The sequence below is a fragment of the Ovis canadensis genome, chromosome 1 (assembly GCF_042477335.2).
Source record: "Ovis canadensis isolate MfBH-ARS-UI-01 breed Bighorn chromosome 1, ARS-UI_OviCan_v2, whole genome shotgun sequence".
Taxonomy (NCBI): Eukaryota; Metazoa; Chordata; class Mammalia; order Artiodactyla; family Bovidae; genus Ovis; species Ovis canadensis.
The window spans coordinates 191,664,428-191,690,918 of NC_091245.1; the positions used below are offsets into that span (position 1 = coordinate 191,664,428).

The window sequence follows — 26,491 nt, forward strand, 5'->3', positions numbered from 1 at the left end:
ACCTTCACAAACCCCCAAATATGGGAATGCTCAAATCCTTTATATAAAATGGTATAGTATCTGCATGTGACCTATGCACATCCTCCTGTATACTTTAAGCCGTCTCTATTTCTGGGGCTTCCTCGGTGGCTCAGCAGTGAAGAAGCCACCTGCATTGCAGTAGCCACAGAAGAAGGGGGTTGGATCCCTGGGTTGGGAAGATCCCCTGAAGGAGTGCATGGCAACCCCCTCCAGTATTCTTGCCTGGAGAATCCTATGGACAGAGGAGTCTGGCAGGCTACAGTCCATGGGGTCACAAATAGTTGGACACCTCAGAAATCACTTTGAATGCACATGCAGGCAGAGTATTTCTGATACCTAACAATGTAAATACGATGTAAATAGCTGTAAACACAATGTAAATGTGATGTAAGTAGTTCCCAGCATGTGGCAAACTCAAGTTGCTTTTTGGAATTTTTTTCTAAAATCTTTTCTGCATATTTTGGTCCACCATTGGTTGAATTCATGGATGCAGAAACCGCCAATAAGGAGGAGCTGCCGTATAAAGAAATATTTCCTTGCAACGTGACTGAGGCTTTAAAAAAAAACACATTTCTTTTACGTAGAATATTGACACACCTTGTTATAGGGGTGTTTGTGAGATACTCCACTCTGCCTCCTTTTGTGTCGTGTAACCTTTTTAAAAAAATATTTCCTTAAAAAATGAAAAATAGACATTGTCCTTGAATTTCCTGTGGATATAGAGAGCCAGCTGTATCTGCCTGGGAGAAGAACTGACATTGTGAGAGAGAAAATAAGCCATCATATACCTTTGACCCAAGAGTGCCTTTCTCTTTAATCTGGTATCCAGCCATAGGAGGAATGCATATGGAACATTGATTGATAAAAAGTCACATTCCCCACTAGCTGCGACGGCCACATCAGCAATGCCACAATCAGATTACCTCCATACTTCCCCAGGGAAGGTTGACATCTCCCGGCCCTTTCCAAAGATGGCACTGTTCCACCCAATAGGTCAAAATCTGTGTCATGAAGATGGCTGAGAACCTGAAGATAGAGTCTGCCTGCTGATCCAAGAACAACAGACAGCTGGCTCAGGCTGTGATTAAAACCGGTTGGGACTCACAGCCGGCAGAACAATGACCACATTCATGGACTGAACTTCTGCTTACTCTCCTATTCCAAAGTCCTTCATCTTCCCTCCACATGGACAGCCAGCTGTGCGGAGAGATTTGTGGTGTTAGCACCTGGAAGTGTTGGAAGGACTTGATTCCTGTGTAATAAAATCTAACTTGAAAGACTTGAAAATACAGTTAAAGGATGCAAATCTACTTGCAATTACTAAGAGCACCCTCCCCCTCCCCAACAAAAGCCGACTCTGTTGTAGGGTTCCATATGAGTAGCAGCCACATTTGTCTTTTTTACTGCTTTATATCCAGTATCAAGCACAGAGTTTCTTGGATAACTAATCATCTTGGTTTGCCTGGGGCTCTCTGGTTTTAGCACTAAACGTTCTGCATCTCAAAAGCCCCTCAGTCACAGGCAAACTGGAATGATTGGTCATGCTAGGCTATACATATAGTGAGTGAAATTCGCTCGGTTGTGTCTGACTCTTTGCAACCCGGTGGACTATACAGTCCATGGAATTCTCCAGGCTAGAATACTGGAGTGGGTTGCCGTTCCCTCCTTCAGGGAAAATTCCCAGTCCAGAGACTGAACCCAGGTCTCCCTCATTGTAGGCAGATTCTTTACCAGCTGAGCTACCAGGGAAACCTACACATACAGCAGGTACTTAAAAATTTTTGACAAACAAAGGAAATAAATTAAATAAGCAGTAGAAATGTAAAAGCTGAATTAACTGCTATAGATAAGGGTCTACCTTCAACAGACACTGCTCTGAGTTTGAGTTTGTTAAAACCAGCACAGTATTTTGATGGTATATAGGCCCTGTCTTGGGTTTTAAATACCATCTCATTTTTGTTCCTTCTTTGACTTTAGTCTATACTTCTGGGCCATTAGTCAGCAACAGGCCGTACAGTTTCAAAACTGTCAAATATGGTCAAAACATGGCTAGGATTTCTAAATTCAATTTTCCATTTGGTAACCTTTCCACCCTATATATACAGAGGCCAGATGTTTTAACATGATGGGTGGAGGACCCTCGCAGGCTGCAGTCCATGGGGTCGCTAAGAGTCGGACACAACTGAGCGACTTCACTTTTACTTTTCACTTTCATGCATTGGAGAAGGAAATGGCAACCCACTCCAGTGTTCTTGCCTGGAGAATCCCAGGGACGGGGGAGCCTGGTGGGCTGCCGTCTCTGGGGTCGCACAGAGTCGGACGACTAAAGCGACTTAGCAGCAGCAGTGGCAGCATAATATACACGTGGGAAGGAGGAGCAGTTCTCCAATCAGAGTAAGTCAACAATCCTTCATTGAGTGACTGCTCTGGGCAAGGTGCTGGGTGCCTCAGGGCATTCAAAATGAGTAAAGAAGATCCTTGCCTTTAGCAGCTCTCAATGTGGGAGTGGGACGGTATGTGTGAATAAACACTTGTAATTATTTATCATGTGAAGCACGCTTGATATATGCATGCAACTTCAATGATTTTAATTGTGCCCCATGTCACCATATTAGGGAAAGAAGGAGATTAATCTTGAGATGTTATGAAATGCCTTCCCAAGGAGGTGGGATTTAAGGTGGGTTTTGAAGGAAGTATAGGTCTTCAAAAATTGGCTGCTCTCCAGGTAGAAAGGAGGGTATTACTTGCATTGGGCTACTCATTACCTGGGCTTCCCAGGTAGTGCTAGTAGTAAAGAACATGCCTGCTAACCCAGGAGGCATAAGAGATGAGGGTTTGATCCCCGGCATGGGAAGATCCCCTAGAAGAGGGCATGGCAACCCACTCTGGTTTTCTTGCCTGGAGGATCCCATGGACAGAGGAGCCTGGTGGGCCATGGTCCATGGGGTCACACAGAGTCGGACACAACTGAAGCTACTTACCATGCATGGAGACTCATTACCTAAACCTGCTCGTTGTTGTTGCTTGGTTGCTTAGTCGTGTCTGATTCTTTGCACCCTCGTGCACTGTAGCCCACCAGGCTCCTCTGTTGAAGAATACTGGAGTGGGGGTGCCATTTCCTACTTCAGGGATCAAACCAGCCTCTCTTGTGTCTCCTGCACTGGCAGGCAGATTTTTTACTACTAGCATCACCTGGAAAGCCTGCTTATACGACCTCACCTATCACTAAATGACAGCATGTTATTCTCACTTAACAAGAAGTCCAAGGCAGATGCAGCAGCTCCAAGGTGTCAGGAGAGTCTCAAGCGCCTTAGCCTTCCCACCTTTAACCTTCCTATCCTTAGCCTGGGGCTTTGCTGTTGCATGCTCCCAAGATGGCTGTTCTATCTCAAGCCTTCTATTTGTGGGCCAGGCAGGAAAAAGAAGGAAGGAAAGGAAAATGGACAAAGGAGAAAGGCACGTGGGAGAGAAAGGAGGGCCTGTGTGACGAGGGCAAACACTTTCCTCAACTCTCTGGCAGATTTTCTCTTGAGTTGTGTCTCAGGACAAGAAATGGGTTTCATGGCCACACTGCACATTTCAGCTGGACACACTGCCCTCCTGGATAATGTTGCAACTGTCTTAGTAGAGAGAATGGATTTTGGGGACGTAATCAGCAGTGTTTGTGCCTTTGAACAGGAACCTAGAAATGGGAACAGGGCAGGGATTGCTGGATAATTGAGAGGATGAAGACTAGAACCTTGTGCCTGGAATCGTGTGTGTGTGTGCCTGCATGCACAAGGAACAAAATGGAGTGGGTTGGTTTCATGGAGTTTGGGGAGGAGTAATCTGAAATTAAAAGATGCTTACTCCTTGGAAGAAAAGTTATGACCAACCTAGATAGCATATTCAAAAGCAGAGACATTACTTTGCAACAAAGGTCCATCTAGTCAAGGCTATGGTTTTTCCAGTGGTCATGTATGGGTGTGAGAGTTGGACTGTGAAGAAAGCTGAGCACCGAAGAATTGATGCTCTTGAACTGTGGTGTTGGAAAAGACTCTTGAGAGTTCCTTGGACTGCAAGGAGATCCAACCAGTCTGTTCTAAAGGAGATCAGTCCTGGGTGTTCTTTGGAAGCACTGATGCTAAAGCTGAAACTCCAATACTTTGGCCACCTCAGACAAAGAGTTGACTCGTTGGAAAAGACTCTGATGCTGGGAGGGATTGGGGGCAGGAGGAGAAGGGGACAACAGAGGATGAGATGGCTGGATGGCATCACTGACTTGAGGGACATGAGTTTGAGTGAACTCTGGGAGTTGGTGATGGACAGGGAGGCCTGGCGTGCTGCAATTCATGGGGTTGAAAAGAGTCGGACACGACTGAGTGACTGAACTGAACTGAATTGAATCTGAAGAAGATAAGATCGGAAAAATATGAGCCAAAATGCAGGAGATATGTTACTTTTGCCTGACTCTTTCATTTGTTTGCAGAATCTCCAGAAGAGTATAAATGTTTCAGCTTTCCTGGGAATAGAATTCACCCTTTACTCCTGGCCTTTTTCCTCTCCAGACTCATGTTATCAAGTGCCTTGGCTAGAGATATTGAAAAATACCACTTTCAAACTTGTACCCTCATGTCTTTCCCTAAATTCCCGTTATCCATACTTCAATTTTATATTGTTATTCATATATTATATTGATCAATTCCTTTAATTCCCTTGAGACCAAACTGTATCAACCTTTTCACCATGAAACAATTGCGGTTTTAGTGATATACAAAATGTGATTTTAGCATTGCTAAAATATTAATCAGGAAAAATTTATATACAGAAACATAATGCTTATCAGAAATATGTATTTCTGTAATAATTTCTGATTGGCATTTTTAACAATGCTAAATTTGTATTTCACGCACACACATATATATACATACACATATTTTTCCATGTATAACCATCTTTTTGAAAGATTTGTTCTTCAGCTTTGAGATTTCTTTTGTATCTTGGTACAGTCTTGCTTTGGTCACTCTCTAAGTTAGAGTTCTGAATGATTTTCCCATTTCTTGGCTCTAGCCTTGGTTTCTTTCAGGATGACAGTTTCTGAAGATAACTTTAAGCATCAAGAATAACTGAAGAATCAGGAAAACGTTACTAGTGTTAGAGGAAATTATGAGATTATTACTCTACGTCAGGAGTCAGCAAATCTTTTCCTTGTGAAAGCCAAATAGTAAATATTTTTGACTTTGTGGGCCACAGGTCTCTGTCACAACGACTTAGTTCTGCTCTTATACCACAAAAGCAGACATAGACACTAAGTAAAAGAATGGCAAGGCTGTGTTCCAATGAAACTTTATTTACAAAACCTTGGTCCAAGTGAACAGCAGGAGAACATTATATTCCTTTTTCTGTATCTCTTCTCACCTCTCTTGCACTCTCCTATCTTTTTGTCTTCTTACCATCATCTTTCTTCCACCTTTGTCTTTATCCCATTTCCATCCTGATCTTTCTGTTTCTCACTTACTTTTTTTCATCTTGATTCATTTCTTGTCACTTGCTGCGAGACATATCCCCAGGGATGCTTAGCAGGTCCTCCTAGCCTCTGAGATGGCATCAGAGAGGAGACTTTACTCTCCCCTGAGTCCACTTAGTGACACAGAGAGGCTCTTGGGCTGACTGGGCTATGTGTCTGGTTGCTTCTTAAGCACCATGTAACTCTTCCTGTGTGGCTTCAGATATACTTTGGTTTACTAGCTCTTTAATTTCTTCTAGCTTCCTTTGGCGGAGAAGGCAATGGCAACCCACTCCATAGTTCTTGCCTGGAAAATCCCAGGGATAGGGGAGCCTGGTGGGCTTCCATCTATGGGGTCGCACAGAGTCAGACACAACTGAAGTGACTTAGCAGCAGTAGCATCAGCAGCTTCCTTTGGACTTGAATCTCTGCACTATCTTAAAATGTCAGTGGAACCTGAGGGATATTTGAATGTGCTTTTGTCTTTTTGAGTTCTCCGCTTTATGCAGGAAAGGCAAGGCTGACAGGAATATGCGTGTGGTGTCTATGAGGGCAGATTCCTTAGGGCCTGGAGGAAATCTGTATCACCTTACCTGTTGCAGCTTTTCTCACGCAAGCAGGCTTTTCGGCCACTATATGCTTTCCCCAAAGACAGGATGAGAGGGAATGAGTTTCAGTTGCGGCAGGAAAGATTAAGAGTAGAGGTCAGGATGAACTTTGGTTCTGTTACAACTGTATATCAAGCAAGGCGAGGACCAGGGGATGTTCTGATGTTCCCTTGGAATTGTTAAAAGAACAGAACAGATTACTTCCTATGTTCACTCTAAACAGAAAATGGTGTGACAAAGGAAACAGCTTTGTGTTAGAAATTTCCTGTGCAGTATGGACAGATGGCTGGCAATCAAGATTTGAGGCTCAAATATCTCCCACCAGCTTCCTCTATGCAGACCAACTCTCAGAATGGTGGCTGACCCCTATAAGAGAGAAGGCTGTCCTCCCTTCCAGTTTCTGTGAGGCTGCTCATAGTTTTCCAGCCTCAGAATTTTTGATCCCTCTCTTCTTTCTCTGTGGGCTTCCCAGGTGGCTCAGATGGTAGAGAATTTGGTCGCAATGCAAGAGACCCGGTTTCGATCCCTGGGTTGGGAAGATCCCTTGGAGAAGGAAATGGCAACCCCCTCCAGTATTCTTGCCTGGAGAATCCCATGGACAGAGGAGTCCATGGAGTTGCAAGAGTCGAACAAGACAGAATGACCAACATTTTCACTTTCTTTTCTCAGCCGTGTCCTTCAACTCTGCACAGCTAGTTCTGTTTTGAAAAGCAAAATGAAACGAATGTTCGGACACTTGATCAAGCTGTCTAACAGCAGTCTTATTTTCTTTATGTCACTGTACAAACTGCATGAACAGATGATTCGGCTCTGTTTCTCCCTCTTTCTCTCCACACGCTGGCTCCCTTCCTATCTACAGTTGGGTTCTACCTTTCACTTTGCTCCCTTATCACATACTTTCTCCTGCACTTTAGTTCTAGCCTCCTCTTTCTCCCTCAAAAGTGCACTGAAATCTACCACTTACCCAAATCCAGTCTTGGTTGTCCCTCACTCATCTGAGGTATCTGCCATTTTTGACCTCCTATCCACCTCGAAAAAGCAAGAGAGTTCCAGAAAAATATCTATTTCTGCTTTATTGACTGTGCCAAAACCTTTGACTGTGTGGATCACAATAAACTGTGGACAATTCTGAAAGAGATGGGAATACCAGACCACCTAACCTGCCTCTTGAGAAACCTATATGCAGGTCAGGAAGCAACAGTTAGAACTGGACATGGAACAACAGACTGGTTCCAAATGTGAAAAGGAGTACATCAAGGCTGTATATTGTCACCCTACTTATTTAACTTATATGCATAATACATCATGAGAAACGCTGGGCTGGATGAAGCACAAGCTGGAATCAAGATTGCTGGAAGAAATATCAATCACCTCAGATATGCATATGACACCACCCTTATGGCAGAAAGTGAAGAACTAAAGTGCCTCTTGATGAAAGTGAAAGAGGAGAGTGAAAAAGTTAATGTTGAGCTTAAAGCTCAACATTCAGAAAACTAAGATCATGGCATCTGGTCCCATCATTCATGGGAAATAGATGGGGAAACAGTGGAAACAGTGGTTGACTTTATTTTTCTGGGCTCCAAAATCACTGCAGATGGTGATTACAGCTATGAAATTAAAAGACACTTACTCCTTGGAAGGAAAGTTATGACCGACTGAGACAGCATATTCAAAAGCAGAGACATTACTTTGCCAACAAAGGTCTGTCTAGTCAAGGCTATGGTTTTTCCGGTGGCCATATATGGATATGAGAGTTGGACTATAAAGAAAGCTGAGCACAGAAGAATTGATGCTTTTGAACTGTGGTGTTGGAGAAGACTCTTGAGAGTCCCTTGGACTGCAAGGAGATCCAACCAGTCCATCCTAAAGGAGATCAGTCCTGGGTGTTCATTGGGAGGACGGACGTTGAAGCTGAAACTCCAATACTTTGGCCACCTGATGTGAAGAGCTGACTCACTTGAAAAGACCCTGATTCTGGGAAAGATTGAGGGCAGGAGAAGGGGACGACAGAGGATGAGATGGTTGGATGGCATCACCAACTCGGTGGACATGGCTTTGGGTGGACTCCGGGAGTTGGTGAAGGACAGGGAGGCCTGGCATGCTGCGGCTCATGGGATCATAAAGAGTCGGACACGACTGAGTGACTGAACTGAACTGAACTGAACTGAACTGAACTACCTCCTGACACCCTCTTGTCTCCTGTCTCCACAGCCAGCCTGTTCCTGTGACTTCTCTGCCTCTCTGGCTTATCTTTTCTTTCAGGCATTGGCTTTACTTTCCCTGACCTTGCCTGGGGAAGCCAGTTGACAAGCTGTTGGGGAAAATCAAGGTAACAGAGCTGCAGACTGGACTAGGATGGCATTGGAGAGAAAATGGGGCAACTGATGACATTTCAAAGGAAAACTTTGGCTACATGACAGCATGAATGCTGGAAGTAGGAAAGGTGGAGGAGACAAGAAAGTGCCCCAGCTTCTAGTCTCTGAGAATGGAATAACTATGTCAGGAAAGTCAGGAAGAGGTGCAGGTCCTAAGGCAAATTTGATTTGAGTGGAAAGCAGGACATACAAGTTGATGATACATCTAAAGAGGAAAGTTAATGGAAATGGATAGAAAACCTTTTATCTCATTTGCTCCTGTTCCTAGCTCCTTAATCAATATTTCCAGCTCCCAGCCCTCCCAGGCTCTGTGCTGACAGTTCTAATTGCTGGTTGGACGTTACCACCCAGACGCCCATCATCACTTCAGATCCCCAGGTGGGAGGAAATGTGTTCCAGGGAAGTAGCATGGAATACTGGCCTAGAAGGCATAATTTATAGGGTCTGCTGTGTGACTTTGGACAAGTCATTTTACTTTCTAATTTTCTCAATGACGAAGTGAAGGGTTAGATGAAGTAATATTCTTCTAATTCACTTTTCCATCTTTCCCTGGATTGGTTTCTCCTCTAGACTTTTTCTTCAGTGAGTGATGCCACCATTCTCTGTTATCTAGTGTCCAGATGAGTCTTGAACTTCAGCTCACCACCGGTCTCTCTTTCCTGCCCACACCTGCTCCACTTCACATTTAACCATCAACACATGCTGCTGCATTTCCTCCTCGTTGACTTTCACAGACTTCTGTTTCCTTCCCACAGCCACACCCTCCTGGAGGTGCTTACTGCCTCCCTTCCCAATTGTTTCTATGAACTCTGAACCTCTCTTGAGGTTCCGGGGGCCTGGGATCCTTTGCTGCAGTGCCTGCATCTGGACAAATGTCTCCTCAAGTGATAAAATACACAGAAGCTTTAAGGGACTAAAATTAACTGCATAACTGTTGGGGCAAATTATGAACAATAATATACAGAAAGGCCAAAACCCAACTTCCACTTGGCGGTGTCAGGAACAGGGAACTGCACATGATGCCTGCATACAGTATCACCAAGGGCTGGGCAGACCACCTAAGCCACCCCTCCCGCCAAACCCACTGAACTACCCTTACCCTCACCGCATAACCAGCTCGCCTTTCCCTCAGAGAGCAAGCGAGGGCACCTGTTGCTTGTTTTTGCCCCCTCATGCTGGAGCAAAGTCCCAATAAAAGCCTTGCCTGAATTCCTCAGCTGGCCTATTGTCAATTTCTATTGATTTAAAGACTCCAAGAACCCAGGTCAGTAGTACTCTGGAGTCTTCTGGGCACATTACACTCCTTCACCATTCTTCCATCTGTTCTTCTGCATCGTTCTGTCCCCTTCCTCCTTAAATCTTCAAAGTTGGGTGAAGAGAAGGGGCTGTCTGTCACATTATTTGAGAGTTTTTTCTAAATACTTGGACCTGAACATCTCTCCTCCTTCCTCCACCCTGAATTCTTAGGCACTATGTGAAAAAATTTCCCCCAGGTCATGATTCTCTCTCTTTCCTCATTGTAAAGAATCAACATTATGAAATTTTAAATATGTATATTTTATCAGTTCAGTTCAGTCGCTCAGTTGTGTCCAACTCTTTGCGACCCCATGGACTGCAATAAGCCAGGCTTCCCTGTTCATCACCAACTCCCGGAGCTTACTCAAACTCATGTCCATCCAGTCGGTGATGCCATCCAACCATCTCATCCTCTGTCGTCCTCTTCCCTCTCACCTTCAATCTTTCCTAGCATCAGGGTCTTTCCAAATGAGTCAGTTTTTCTCATCAGGTGGCCAGAGTATTGGAGTTTCAGCTTCGGCATCAGTCCTTCTCATAATATTCAGGACTGATCTCCCTTAGGATGGACTTGTTAGATCTCCTTGCAGTCCAAGGTCTCTCAAGAGTCTTCTCCAACACCACACTTCAAAAGCATCAATTCTTTGGTGCTCAGCTTTCTTTATGGTACAACTCTCACATCCATACATGACTACTGGAAAAAACCATAGGTTTGACTAAATGGACCTTTATCAGAAAAGTAATGTCTCTGCTTTTTAATATGCTGTCTAGGTTGATCATAGCTTTTCTTCCAAGGAGCAAGCGTCTTTTAATTTCATGGCTTCAGTCACCATCTGCAGTGATTTTGGAGCCCCCCAAAATAAAATCTCTCACTGTTTCCATTATTTCCCCATCTATTTGCCATGAAGTGAAGGGATTGGATGCCATGATCTTAGTTTTCTGAATGTTGAGCTTTAAGCCAACTTTTTCACTCTCCTCTTTCACTTTCATCAAGAGACGCTTTAGTTCTTCACTTTCTGCTGTAAGGGTGGTATCATCTGCATATCTGAGGTTATTGATATTTCTTCCAGCAATCTTGATTGCAGCTTGTGCTTCCTCCAGCCCAGCATTTCGCATGACGTACTCAGCATATAAGTTAAATAAGTAGGGTGAGAATATACAGCCTTGATGTACTCCTTTCCCAATTTGAAACCAGTTTGTTTTTCCACGTCCAGTTCTAGCTGTTGCTTCTTGAGTTCTCAGGAGGCAGGTCATGTGGTCTGGTATTCCTATCTCTTTGAGAATTTTCCATAGTTTGTTGTGGTCAACACAGTCAAAGGTTTTGGCGTAATCAATAAAGCAGAAGTAGATGTTTTTCTGGAACTCTCATGCTTTTTTGATGATCCAACAAATATCGGCAATTTGATCTCTGGTTCCTCTGCCTTTCTAAATCCAGCTTGAACATCTGGAAGTTCACGGTTCACATACTGTTGAAGCCTGGCTTGGAGAATTTTGAGCATTACTTCGCTAGCGTGTAAGGTGAGTGCAATTGTGCAGTAGTTTGAACATTCTTTGGCATTGCCTTTCTTTGGGATTGGAATGAAAACTGACCTTTTCCAGTCCTGTGGCCACTGCTGAGTTTTCCAAATTTGCTGGTATATTGAGTGCAGCACTTTCACAACATCATCTTTAGGATTTGAAATAACTCAACTGGGATTCCATCACCTAAAAATCCCACATAAAACCCTCAAGACAGCTACTATATCCTTGTATATAGTTTTTATAGAATTACCCTTTTCTTTTTTTTAAATTGATTTATTAAGGTATAATTGACATTTGATAACTGTATATACTTAAAGCACAAAATGTGACCAGTTTTGACAGAAGCGTAGACCCATGAAACTAGTAGTGCAATCAAGAACATATCCATCAACTCCGAAGGCTTCCTTGTTCCTCTTCATAATCATACCCTCTTGCTCCTGCTCTCTTAGCTTTGTGCTCTGGTCAACTCCAGACAATTGCAGAGCCACTTTTCTACAAGTACAGATTTCTTTGCATTTCCTATAATTTTATGTAGATAAAATATTTAGTATGGGCTCTTTTCAGTTTGACATTATCCAGCATAATTATTTTATCCATGCTTTATAGTTATTTTTTATTTTATCCATGCATTATTGGATAAATCCATTCTTTTTTTAATCACTGAGTAGTAGTATGTATTATAAACATACTGCAATTCATTTATCTCATCACAATGAATTTTAGGATTGCATTCTGTTTTTGGCTATTATAGATATAAAGCACTATGAACATTTGTGTACAAGTCTTTGCATAGATGTATGCTTTTATTTCTCTTGTGTAAATACCATGAATAACTGGGTCATATCACAGGGGCATGTTTATTTAAGGAACTGCTAAACTGTTTTCTAGAGTGGTTGTACCATTCAACAGTCCCACCAGAAGTGAAGGGGAGTTCCAGTTAGTTCATATCTTTAGCAACACTTGATATGAACATCTTTTTATTTTAGATATTCTCATAGATTGTAGTGTCTCATTGTGATTTTAATTTCCCTGATAACTAAAGATGTTGAATATCTTCTCAAGTGCTTATTTGCTATCTATATATCTGCTAAGGTGAGTGTTTATTCAAATCTGCCCATTTTTTCAACGTTGGGTTGTTTATTTTGAGAGTTTGAGAATTCTTTACATAATCTGGATCCAGCCCTTCATCAGATATGTGACTCAAAGATTTTCTCCCGATGGCTTGTCTTTTCATTTTCTTAACAATGTCTTTGGAAGAGTAGAACCTCTTAATTTGGATGATGTCAAGTTTATCTTTTTTTCCTCTTAAGGATTATGCTTTTGGCATCATAGCTAAGAAAACTTTGACTACCAAAATCACAACGATTTTCTTCAATGTCTACTAGAAATTTTATAGTTTTAGGTACACTTTAATGTCTATGATCCATCTTGAGTTAGTTTTTGTACATAGTTTGAAATATTTATCCAAAAAAAATTTTTTTTTGGGTTTATGGGTATTGTGATAGAATAAGGCACTTCCCCAATGATGTCTACCTCCCAGACTCAGAACCTGTGATTATGTTATATTACATAGCAAATTACATGGGAGTTAAGGTTTCAGATGGAATTGTGGTTTCTAAAAGTAGGGAGCAACCTTAAAGTAGGGAGATTATCTTAGATTATTCTGAGTGGGCCCAGTATAATCACAAGGGCCCTTACAAGTGCAAGGGGGAGGCTAAAGAGAGAACCAGAGAGATGGCAATGTGAAAGGCCCACAGGTGGATCTGAAGATGAAGGAGGACAAAAGCCAAAAATACAGCTGGCTTCTGGAAGCTGAAAAAAGCAAGGAGGCAGATTCTCTCCCAGAGCCTCCAGGAAGAACACAATCCCACTAACACCTTGATTTTAGCACCGTGAGACCCATATTAGACTTTTGACTTCCCAAACTGTAAGATAATAGAATTTGTATTGTTTTAAGCCACTAAGTTTGTGGCAATTGGTTATAGCAGTCATAGAAAACTAACATTTTCAGTTTTTCAAGCACCATTTGTAAAGACTATCCTTTTTACACTGGATTCCCTTCGATCTTTGTTATAAAGCAATCGACAGTACATGTGTGGGTCTGTTTCTGTACTCTATTCCATTGATCTATTTGTCTGTCTTTACACCAGTGCTTCATTGTCTTAATTACTGTAACTTCATAATGTCTTGAAACTGGGTAGTGTAAGTCCTCCAATTTTTTCCCTCTTTTTCTTAGTTGTTTTGGATTTTTTAGTTTCTTCACATTGAATTGGCTTGTCAATATCTACAAAAAAACCTTCCGGAAACTTGATTAGGGTTGCATCGAATCTGCTGATCAATCTGGAGAAAATTGATGTCTTAAGCATTTTGAGTCTTCTGATCATGACACAGTATATCTCTCCTATTACTTAACTCTTCTTTGGTTTCTTTCAGAATATGTTGTAGTTTACACTGCGTAGGTCTTACATATCTTTTTATCAGATTTAGCCTTCATATTTCATATTTTTCCAAGCTAATATAAATAATGATGCTTTTAAACTTCTGTTCACAACCCTCATTGCTAGTATATACAAATACAATTTATTTTTAAATATTGGTCTTACATCCTGGAATCTTGCTAAACACATTATTAGTTCTAGTGGCATTTTGATGGATTTCATGGATTTTCTAAATAGGCAATTATGTTGTCTATGAATAAAGACAGGTTTACCTCTTCAATTTGCATGCCTTTAATTTCTTTTTCTTACTTTCTGTACTGGTTAGAACATCCAGTACAATGTTGAATGGGAGTGAGAGTGGATATTCTTGCTTATTTTGTTCTGATCTTTGGAGGAAGCATTTAGTCTTGTGCCATTTAGTATAATGTTACTGCAGGTTTTTTTGTAGATGCCATTTATTTAAGTTGAGAAAGTTCTTTCAATTCCTAGTTTGCTGAGAGTTTTGATCAGAAATAGATGTTGTTTTCTGTCAAATGCCTTTCCTATATCTATTCAAATTATCATATGACTTTTCTTTTTAGATATAGTATATGAATTTTCTAGGGCTGCCATAACAAAGTACCAAAATTTGGGTAGCTTAAAAGAACAGAAGTTTTTTTTTGTCCCAATTTTGGAGGCCAGAAGTCTGAAATCGAGGTGCCAGCAGGGCTATGCCCCCTCTGAGATTCTAGGTAGAATCCTGAGTCCTTCCTTGCCTCTGCCCGCCTTCTGGTGGCGGCTGTCAGCCCTCGGTGCTCCTTGGCTTGCGGCTACATCATTCCAGTCTCTGCCTCCGTTGTCACATGGTATTTTCCCTGTGCTCACATAGGTTTTCTCTTCTTATAGGGACACCAGTCATAATGGGTAAGAATCCCCCTTAATGACCTTATCCAAATTGATTACATCTACAAGGAATTTATTTCAAAATAAGGTCGCATTCACAGATACCTCAGATTAGGCATCCACTCTCACTTCAACATATATATATTATTTTTTGATGGGGGGACACAATTCAATCCATAACGTGGTAAATTACATTGATAGATTTTCAAATATTAAATAAATCTTGCTTCCTTGGTATAAACTGACCTACTTGGTCCTGTTGTATTATTCTTTTTATATATTTGCTAACGTTTTTTATTTGACTTGCTAAAATTTTATTAAGAATTTTGCATCAATGTTCATGCAAGATAGCAAACTATAGTCTTCTTTTTCTCTTATATGGTCTTTGATTTTGGCATCACAGTAATGCTGGTCTGATAGAATTGGTTGGGAAATAGTCTCTTTTTTTTCAAATTTTTCTGGAGAAGTGTGTATGGAATTGGTATTATTTCTTACTTAAATGTTTCATAGAATTCAACATTCAAGCTATAAGGGTCTTGAATTTTCTTTGTGGGACGCTTTTAAGCTACAAATTTAATTTCTTTGATAGAAGACTATTTAAGTTATCTACTTATTCATAAGTGAAATTTCGTCCATGTCTTCCAAGGAATTTGTCCATTTTAAGTTGTCAAATTTGTTGGCCTAAAATTATGTATAATATTCCCTTATTGTTCTTTTTACCTATCTATAATCTATAGTGATATCACTTCTCTTGTTTCTGCTAATACTAATTTGAGTCTTATCTGTTTCCTTATTGCAGTCTGGCTAGACGTTTATCAATTTTATTGATATTCTCAAAGAATTTTCTTTTAGTTTCACTGATTATTCTCCTAGTTTTTCTGTTATATATTTAATTTTTTAATGCTCTAATCTTTTAAACTTTCTATTCTTCTGCTTTGGATTTCTTTTGCTCTTAAGGCAGAACAGGAGATCAATGATTTGAGACTTTACAAAATAGGAATTTTAGTACTACAAATTTCCCTCTGTGTACTGTTTTAGCTCTGTTTCATAGATTTTTATATGATGCTTTTTCATCTTTATTCAGTTAAAAATGCTTTCTAATATCTCCACTGAGTTCTTATTTGATCATGGCTTATTCAGAAGTATTTATTTAGTTTTCATATATGTGGTTTTTTTCATATATTTGTTATTAATTTTTAGCTTAATTCATTGTGTTCAGAGAATATTGCATGCTTTTTTTAAAAAAACAACTGAGGTATAATTTGCATGATGTTAATCTTCTTACATTTTTCAAAACTTGTTTTATGGCTTAGCAAAGAGTTTATCTTGTGTACTTGATACCTGTGTACTTGAAGAAAAATGTATATTTGCTGTTATTGAGTGGAGTATTCTATAAATGTCAGTTTATAGAATGTTGGTTGATAGCATTGATCAAGTCTTCCATATCCTTATTGATGATCTATTTCCTTATCAGTTATTGAGCGAGATAGAGGTTAAAATTTGACTATAATTTTGAATTTGTCTGTTTCTCTTTGTTTGGTCTTATCAGTTTTGCTTCATATATTTTGAAATTTTCTTAGATGCAAAAAATTTTAGGATTGTTTGTGCAGTTGATTAACTGAAATGTCCTTTTGTACCCCTAGTAACAGCTTTTGCTAGGAAATCTTTGTCTGATATTAATATAGCCATGAACATTTAAAACCTTAATAGAAATTGCCAAATTTCCTTTTAAAATGTGTCATTTCATAAGTTTTTCCCCCATTCTGGTCCACATTTATTAAAAATTTGATATGAACTTTTCTCTAAACATGTTTCCTCTGAATTTGGGATGAGCTAATGGTCTTGCCTGGCTTCCCAGGTGGTGCTAGTGGTAAAGAACCCAATGCAGGGGACATAAGATACACAGCTTCGATCCCTGGGTTGGGAAGATCCCCTGGAGGAGGGCATGGCAACCCACTCTGGTATTCTTGCCAGGAAAATCCCATGGACAGAGGAGCCTTGCAGGCTGCAGTCCATAGGGTCACAGAGAGTTGGACTCGACTGAAGTGACTTAGCGCACATGCAGTGCTCTTGCCAGGCCTCTGGTTGTCTGTCTGCACAATGGTGCCAGTTCACAGCAGCTCTGCTGGCATGCGTATGTGTGGGAGTGCAGGCCAGAGTGTCAGCTTAGGGTAAAAGGGAAGGCAAAACTTAGAAAAGACAAAGGAGAAGTACTTTCATTGTCAGGGAAGGTGGTACGCAAAGGGGCATCTGGTTGCTTTAAGGCAGTTCAAGCTATTTGGACCAGATGAATTAGATCTCATGGCAATGAATTTGTGATGTCAGTCTCTATGAATAATTTTTAAGAAATGAGGCCTGATAGATGTACCCAACATTGTGCTGCTAAGTCACTTCAGTCGTGTCCGACCCTGTGCGACCCCATAGACGGCAGCCCACCAGGCTCCCCCGTCCCTGGGATTCTCCAGGCAAGAACACTGGAGTGGGTTGCCATTTCCTTCTCCACCCAACACTGAAGACAGGCAACTGTACTTATTTTTTTCAGTGGGTGAAAAATAATTGTGACATTCAGTAAGGAAAGTAAGGAGTACAGGAAACCAGAAAGGGTTCACTAAAAACGCATTTAAATCTATTTGCTGTTAAGAGTTAGCTGGTTGTAGATCTGGAGAGGTTCCAGGTGCTTTACCTGGAAAGAGATGGAACCAAGTAGGTTACCAGTGATGACAGATCTGGGAGATTCTGGCTGGTGGGTAGCAGTCCATCAGCTTTACACTACATTATCTGATTTTCCTATTAGGTGTGTTTTTAACACATTAGGTCAGGCCACAGCCTCTCCATCTGTCTGGATGAGGTAGCAACAACAGCCTCCAACACACCACATTAAGTACTCAGGTCTAAAGAGCCTCTGTTTTGTAAGCTTTGCAGTCACTAGGACTATAAACAGAATACTGGCTAATTATTGTTTAATTATTGCTTAAAAACCAATTGGCACAATACAATCACTGCATTAATTACCCCATACAGCATCTGTTTTCTTTTTTGAGGTCTTCCCCATTCCTCTCCTGTCCCTCTCCCCACTTTAATTGAAATTCAGCTTGCTGTAACACCTCCTTTCTCCTGGCCAACTGGATCTCTCCATTCACACGAGGGAGAAGAACAAAACAGAGAAGGCCTCGGGGATTAGGGAGTTTGACAGCTGTCCAAGAGGAGCGTTGAGACACTGGCCAAGTACCGAGGCAGGACAGAGACAAATGGGAGACAGAAGAGGGTCACGGAGGGAAAGATAGGCAGGGGCACATCGCGAGAGAAATGAACTGGACAAAGAGTCACCGAGACAGGCAGAGGTGTTTACAGGGGCGCTGAAAAGGGGGGGAAGGAAGAGAAAAGCTTTAAAAAAAAAAACACCAAAAAACCAGAAGAACTAAGGAGAGTTGGTGAGGAAAATGCGAAAGGCTCAGGAGGTCAAGGAGACAGAAGGGAGCTTGTCGAGAAGGAGCGGGGAAAAGTCCAGCCTCTAGAGACAGATCAGCCCATCTTGGGGGACAGGCAGCTTGAGGGGGGTCGCGGCTCATACACCTGAGAACGGGGTGGGGTGGAGGAGGCGGCCGCCGCCGGGCGGGAGTAGGAACAGCGCTAGCGGCGAGGCTGAGCACGCGGGGCTCAGGCGTCCGAGCCCCCTCGGCAAGCCCGGCGTGCGCCCGGCGGCCCAGGACTCGCCCGGCGGCCCCGCCCCCTCCCCGGCCGCCTCCTTCGCCGGGGCTTTTCCTGCGGGGCTCAGGAAGCCGGCCTAGCACAGCCGCGAACAATAGCTCGGGGCCCGGGCTTGGCTCCTTGGAGAGGCCGGCGCGGGGAGGCGGGGGGAGGGAGGCGTCCGCGCTGCCGGGGGCCCGCGGCGAACCCCGGCCCGGGCCGAAGCTTCAGTTGAGCTCGGCGCTGCCCGGGGCATTGTTGGCCGCGACTGAGGAGCGGGAGCCGGGGGAGGAGCTGCGAGGCGGCGGCGGCTGAGGGAGCCAGAGGGGGAGCCAGAGAGCGAGCGAGGGAGGGAGGCTGAGAGCGTGCGGGCGATAGAGCGAGGGAGGGAGGAGGTAGAGAGACAGGGAGGGTGGGAGGGAGGAGGAAAAATAAAGAGGAGAGCCGAGCAGGGCTGAACAATAGAGACAGGCGGACGGGCGAGAAGGAGAGCCAGCTGCCGCTGCTGAGGGAGAGCGGGCGCCCAAGCAGCTCGGACCCCGGCCCGGGCAGACCGCAGGCGGCCAGCGCCCCCCGGGGAAGGGGGACCATGGGGGAGCCCGCGGCAGGCGCCCCCAGCCCGCCGTGCGCCTCCGCCTGAGGGAGCCTCGGCGTCCTCTGCCCCAGCCCAGCCGCCCCGGCCGGCCGCCCTCGAAGCCCGGTGTCCGCAGCCCAGCGCCCGCCGCCCACAGAGCAGCGCTCGGCCCCGGGCTTGGCCGCCCCCCGGCTGCCCGTGGACGCCCTCCCCCAGTCATGAACCCCCCGGAGGGGGCAGCGGAGGAAGGAGGAGCCGCCGACTCGGACGTGGACGCCTTTTTCCGGACAGGTAAGCTGGGCAGCTGGGGGGCTTGGGGGGGTGGGGCGGGTGGGGGGCTGCTGCCCTGGACGCGGCTTCTCGGACAAGTTTGGGGAACGAGACTGTTGCTGGGGCGGGCGTGTTGGGGGGTGCTGTCCCCCTCGTCGTCCGGGCCGGAGTTGCCGAGATTCTTGTTGTTATGGCAGTGCTGGTTGCGTTTTGGAGAGGGGTGGGGGCTGGGAGCTTGGCGCCCCTCGGCGTTCACCCCACTTGCGGGAGTCTGTGTGGGGAGGCGGGAGGCGGTCCCGGTGGGCCGCCTTCTCCCCGAGCGCGGGGATGGGGCGAGGTTGGATCACTTTGCAGCGCGCCGCTCTCGCTCCCGGCGCCCCCCGCCCCTCCCTCGGCGCCCCCTCCCCCTAGCGCCTGTCAGCCTGGCTCTGGCCGCCCCGCGCCCGCACCCCTGCTCCGGGCCACGGGCCCCGGGCCCTGATATGCAAAGAGGGACCGGGAGTCGCGCAGGCTGCAGCCTGACAGTCAGGAGCGGGGCGGACGGTGGACCGCGGAGCCTGATGTGTGTGAGGAGCCGGGCGTCTCAGACTTAAGAGGCGGACTTGGCTGGGAAGGCGGTGGGCGCCTAGGACCTCGTCCTTGTCCTCCTCTTCTTCAGTGATGGGAACGCAGGAGCTTTTGATAAAAATCACTCATTCTGGACGTGTGAGTTAGCGTCCCCCTCATACACACCCACTGAATCTTTGCTTGCCTGTGGTATGTAGAGCTCCCCCGCCAGACCTGCTTTCACGGTTGATCTTTGCCCCCGCCACCACCCAGTCCTGGGTCTGAGTCGCAGGTTCCTTGCCTGCACAGCCCTTTTCCCAGAGCAGATGCCGACCACTCTCCTCTCCCACCACCTGTGGCCCTGTTTCTCTGATAACCAGGGTTTCTCCATCTCCTCTTTACCTGTGGCTTCCACCAACTCAGTAGGTAGAGCTCCCCATCTTCCATATCTGGAACCATTTTGTCTGGAATCTTTGTCCCAAAGAGTCCAGTAAGTTATGGGGACCCCCTCTTTCTGTAAATTGGGTTAAAGCGCGTGAACTGGTGGGGTCAGGGAACAGGTTAGCTCTGGAGGCTCCCTGCACACCCATCTGTTTCCTAACCTCATTGCCCTGCCCTGGAGGTCATCTGAGGGGAAGGGGTGGGGTGCTTTGTTGGGGAGACTTGTGGCTTTAGAAGTCAAGAGTTGGTCGACCCATATGTTCATTTTCTAGTTGGTCTGAAGAGTAAAGAGGTGGAGGACAGGAGCTGATGCCAGAGCCTGGAGAAAACAGGAGCCCCTGTTATCCTACCCTGCTTCTCAGGGCTCAGCCTTGTCTCCTTGTTCCTTTTAACCAGTCGTGGTTTCTAATATACACTGCCGCCTGGCGCGTCCCCCTCCCCCCACCCTTACACTCACATATGCACTGCCCAGGAACCAAGGCACGAATTCTAAAAACGTGCCTGACCTGAGTTTATAACCTTAGATTATAGTCTAGGAGAGAGGTTCTGGGGGTTAAGGCCTATCTGGAAACATTCACCAGGACGTCTTCCCTGACTCCCCCACCTGGCCCCACTCCTGTCTCTCATCTGGCACAAAAGTCTGCCTTTCCTTAGTTCTGGGGAAAACTCCTGAAGTATGAGCTTTCCGACCTTCCCTTTCTGGACCTACTTTTATCTTTTGGCATCCATTCCTCCTTCCCATTTTCTACCATCCAAACAGTAGTTCCTGTCTGTTCTCCTCCCAGGCACTTGGAGCAGATCTCAAGTTTCTGGAGGCTTGCTAATTTCTGACAAATGAATTCACACAGTGTTAATGGTGTTAATGACCTATAATGGTCCAATGTGTTACTTTTCCCAGGGCCTTTCAAAATACAACATGGGGCTTACATTGTCTAGCTCTGGCTGAAATCACAGAGTAAATAACTGACTGGGGACTGTCTCCTGTGGAATCCTGCTGGGGGTATTCTTCTTCCTTCTTGGGCAGCCTTATGGTGGGGGTGGGGGCTAGGTTTGATGTGCTCTTCAAATCAGAGAAGGGTGAAATCTACAACAGATAAGGCTGGAAATGACTGACAATGTGTAACAAGTTGTAAGAGGGGAGGCAGGCTATCTGTGGTAGGGTCTAGGACCACCATCCACCTGAGTGGCCCTCTGTGCTCTGCTTTCTGATCTTACTCCCTTCCAATCTCTAGCCTGGGGATTCTTAAACCTGTAAAAGACCATATTTCTTAACTGTCTCCTTTCTGATCCCCCAATCTTTATGGAATATAGTGCTCTACACCTGGTAGGTTGGACAGATTATAAATTTATTTAGTCGAACCACTGAGAAAGCTTCAAACACATTTTCAAAGTCCCTGGGGCCAGGGTTACCCCCTGCTTTCTGGTGGAAAATTTTGCTCATATAAAGACCAGACTGGCAATTGCTTTGTCAAAACTCTGGCATACTCTGCCTCTAATTAGGCATGTTTCAACTAATTCTGTCATTTTGGTTCCTTGTCCTCTTCTGGTTATTTTGGTACTTAAGTTTTTTTGATCATGGATTAAGCTACATTTTCTAAATCCTATATCCGTACATACATGTACATGGATAGATAGACACACAGAGAGAAGCACACACACCCCACAACGACACCCCAGTCTTACAGACTGGTATATTCTGTATTGTCTTTCTGGTGTATTCTATACTGTCTTTCTGGGAACTCTTTGATCCAAGCCTGGGAAAGTGTGTCACAATAATTATATTGATCATGGTTATGAGGCAGAGGAGGGGAAATATAGAAACTCAGAATTGGGAACAGAAAACCAACAAGGGCTTTTCAGCTCCTACTAAGGAACCTTCTGCTGTCCAGGGTGCTGTGGGATAGAAACGTTCAACGTGGTCTCTCTCCAAGAGCTTTTAAAAGAAGATTGACAATTACTGCTCAATTAGAGATTAATTAACTGCTGAACATTATGGTGCTCTAAGATAAAAAGTTGGCAGAACTACAGAGGAGAGGGACTGAGGGTAGCCTATGAAGGAGAGATGGAGGGTAGGAGAAGAATCATGGACAAAATCTCAGGGAGGTTGAGGCATTGACATTGAGGATGCCGGGAAGATGGAGCAGAAAGTGTAGGGTAGGGAGGAATGGGAAACAGAGTTTGTTAAGTAGGACAAGACCAGATAGGGAGAGTCTTGGAAGCCCAAGAGAGAGGAGATTGGATTTGATTCAAGATTGGTAGGGAGTCATTTTAGGTTCTTGATCAAGGCTACATCCTGAAGAAACTGATATTTGGAAAGGTTTATCTGGGGGGTAATATGATAGATGGAGTTGATAAGAGAGAGGAACAATCCAAATGCAAAAGTGACCCAGAACTGAGGGAGAGGGGCTTGGCTGGGTTAGTGGCAGAAAGAATGAGGACTCAGGGACCACTCGGAGAGAAAGGCATTGTCAAAGGCATAAATATGGGAATTTATTGACCAACTTGTTATAGGAGGGAAAGAAAATTAAGCCCACAAGAAAATGGGAGTAACTGGGTTGAAAGCATAGAGGACCAACATTGTCTTGATTGATGCACTCTGGTTGAGGACAGGAGCTGGGTTTTGCAGGGCAGATAATGCTGTTCGCTTTGGATGTGGAAAATTCGAATTGATTGAGGAGCATACAGGTGGAATCGGTTTGTGGGAGAAATGGGACTCCAGACAGGGGCACAGGCAGGAGAGTAGGGCTGATCTTGGAAGCCTTCTGCATCAAGGCTTGTTGCAGCTGAGGCTTGTGAATGCATCAGCTCTCAGAGGGAGGGGGTGGAGGGAAGAGGAGAGGGCTAAAGTTAGAATTTGGGGGAGAAACCCTTGTTTAGAAAGTGGCAGCAAAGGAGACTTGATCCTAGAGACCCCAGGGAGTCAGCGTGGGTTCTGATGTGATGACAGGCTGCAGACAGGTTGAACAAGAGGAATGCCAGGTAAGTGTCACTGGATGTGATAAAAAAGAAGGCCACTGTGAGCTCTTGGGAGCACAGTATTAGAAGAGGCATTCCGGGTAGGCATTTGGGGTGGATAGGAGTTTACTGGTAAAAGCAAAAAGAATTTGGGTGCTAGTTAGACAGGATATTAGCATTAAGAAAAAGAGTTTTCATTTTTTTTTTGTTGTTGTTGTTGGAGAGTCAGAACAGCGTTAGATGTGGAAGGGAGGGAGCTTCTGGGCAGGAAGAACTGAAGATGCTAGATTGACTGAGTTAGATATCTGAAGAAGTGAGACAGAGGAGGTTCCCTAGTAAAAGTAAAATCTTGGCTTTGGTGAACTGAGGAGAAACCTCTTTCTTTAAGACTCAAAGGAAAAAAAAATCAGAGGATAAATTTAATGAAATCGATGTGGAAATATCTTATATATTTCTGTTGAGCTTTGGTCTTGTGAGTCAAGACATTTTTAGTGGTTTGCTATTACTTGGACTTTGGTCAGCCTCACACTCAACTCTGTCTTTCCAAGTCCCTAAACTAGCTTCTCCTCTTGTTTTCCTTATTCCTGTTACTGGCATTTTCCCTTTCCTAGGGTCGATATTTAACACCTTGGTATTGTCTCTGAGGAGTCTCTCTTCTAACTATCTCTGTTGAATTGTCTTTCATAGTGAGCCCATGCTCTTCATTCTCAGGGCTTCTGCCCTATGCCAGAAGACCCATTATGATGCCATGGACTCTTTCGGTAGCCTTTCTTCTTGGCTGTTGGAATTGGCTCTCTCACCTCCACTCCAAATTGGCATCTGCAGACAGATTGCACTTTCTAAAGTAGGTTGCAGTACTTTCCTCACACCTGGTTTATGAACCTACAGTGACCCTCGACTGTCTTTAGGGTCAAGTTTGTCTTTCGTACCTCAGCTTTAGCCAGGCTGCTCTTCTCACTGTCCCAGGGCAGTTTGACTCATGTTTCTTCACCCCTACTCTACAAATGCGACTCTTTCTTCAAAACTTGAGCACCGCATTCTTCTGGAAGCTTTCACAGCCCACAAGAGCAACTCTCCCCCTGGAATTCCTACAACACTCACTTGTCTATACTCATTTTCTCACTTCATCAGAGGTATTATATTGTTTTTAGCCTTTTCACATAGTTAAGTGATTTGTTCTTTAAAAGATCTTTTAAAAAGTTTGAGTCACCAAAACCGAACCAAAACAAGCCATCTCCCTCTGACAGATAAAGCAAACACAGCAAAATATAAGCAGTTGCTGAATCTAAGGTGGTAATATATTGGTATTCACTGACTACTATTTCAATTTTTCTCTCAAATAAAAACCCCATGCCACCTAGAAAACTGAACATTGTCAGGGCCAGATCATAGACAAGGGACATTTTGGAATAACACCCTATGTTGGTGTGCAGTTTTTTGGGTAAATATCATCGTGTCCGTGCATAGTCAGGCACCTGAAAGGGGTGGAGTCTCTTAGCTTCTGAGTGCTCTTCTGCAGCAAAGAAAAACATCTCTTTTTAATGTTGTGTTTGCTGCAGAATGTAAACATGATGCTTAATTTAATATTTACCATTCCTTCTTGATTCTCCTTCACTTCCACCCATCATGATTTGGGCTTTTGATCATGCCATTTCTCAAGAACTTCTGATGGAGTATTGAGAGGACTTTGTTGCTCTGAAAAGGGAATGTTGTTAATATTTTTAATATTGCATTTATATTGGTTATTTCTGCATTAATATATTTTATGATATATAACATCTATGCACACGTCCATAAGATTTGGGAGGCTTTGCTTTATCGTTGTGCCAGCAATCATCAATAACTCAATTATTGGTACATTCTATCCAGTTGTATTTGATAATCCCTTGGGGAATGGAAGAAGTGTTGGAATAAACTGAAGCTGCAGAAAGAAATTAGTTGAGAAGTGAAAAAAATCTTCCCAACTGTCAGTGTCAGTAAAACACCAGAATAGGTGAACTAGAGGTCCTTTTTAGCTGTTGAAGAATGAACGCTTTTACTTTTCCAGTTCTTTCTGGTTCTGGAGCTTGGTAGTTCACTTTTGGAGGTAGGCAGTAGGCTTTAGTTTCAGTTCAGTTCGGTTCAGTGGCTCAGTCGCGTCTGACTCTTTGCAACCCCATGAATCGCAGCACGCCAGGCCTCCCTGTCCATCACCAACTCCCGGAGTTTAGTGGTTCTCAAATGGGGGCAGTTTTGTCCTCCAAGAAATATTTGGCTGTGTCTGGAGACATTTTTTGGTTGCCATAACTCAGGGAGGGGGTGGCAACTGGAATTTTTGGGTAAAAGTCTAGAATACTGCTGAACATCTTATATTGCACAGGACAATAAAAAATTCTCCAGCTTCCTAATGTCAGTGGTGCTAAGGCCAGGAAGCTGGATGATCATGGGTTTTGGATCAGATAGGCTCAGCGCTAATCAGGGGTGGAATATTGAATAAATTATATAATCTATGTCATCCTCAGTCTTCTGCAAAATGGGACCAAGAATGCTTATTTCACAGGTTGAGAGCATTAAATAGGAAAAACATGTAAATAACATCTGGTGGTTTCTGACCCACATTAGGAACACAAGAAATCCTAGCTGTCCTTAGCTGTTGTTGTCATTATTAAGTGAATGTGATGGCACAGAGGCTGAGGGACTCTCCTGAAGGGGGACCACACGGGGCTTTTGACATGAAGTGAAGGGGGTGCTGGAGAGGCATCACAGTGGTGTGCAGGAGCCTGGGTGGAATCAGAAGGCTAGAGTCTGGGCCTTGGCTCTTTTTCTTTCATTCATTTAGTCATTTGTTTGACAAATATTTATCGAGTGCCTAGTGTAGCCATGTGCTGTGCTCTGGGAGTGTGTAAAATCATTGCAAGAAAGAATATAGAGCAGGAAGGAAAATGGATATAATTATAATACCCCCCTCAGGGAGCACTTGAATTTAAGGGATGGGAAAGAGAGAAAAAGCCTGTGAAAGAGGCTGAGAAGGTCAGGTAAGAGAGAAGGAGGTGAACCCTCCCCATTGCTCTGTACTTATCTGGATGACTTGGGTGAGCAAGTAACACCTAGAGTGTAAGCTGAGGATGATGCCTGCCCCCACTCCAGTTCCCTTATAGGGTTGTTGAAAGACTCAAATAAGACACTGTATGTGAAAGGTCTTTATAAGTTGTACAATTCTCTCCAAATTTATGTAGATAGTTCTTTCCAAATCGAACATTCTATTACCCTAAGTACCTCTTCTGGCAAGTATTCTTTTATTAAATTTGGCCTCCACAGGACCTTTTCCAATCCTTCTCAGTTTGGTTTCCCATGGGAACTTGATGGGGCACCCTCGTTACAACAAATCAGGGTACTTCTCCTCCACCAAAGTATAA

General features: G+C 44.0%; 1 protein-coding gene across 9 annotated transcripts in view; it reads left to right on the forward strand.

Moving 5' to 3' along the window:
- Positions 1 to 18,779: 18,779 nt before the first annotated feature.
- The window catches only part of KALRN (kalirin RhoGEF kinase), a 695,559-nt gene continuing 687,847 nt past the window's right edge, over positions 18,780 to 26,491 (forward strand). For all 9 annotated transcript variants that reach the window (XM_069555992.1, XM_069555980.1, XM_069556000.1 and 6 more), the window contains exon 1: positions 18,780 to 19,175. In XM_069555992.1, the coding sequence (XP_069412093.1) occupies positions 19,103 to 19,175 (73 nt within the window). In that variant the 5' untranslated portion in view covers positions 18,780 to 19,102. The remainder of the gene's footprint in view (positions 19,176 to 26,491) is intronic.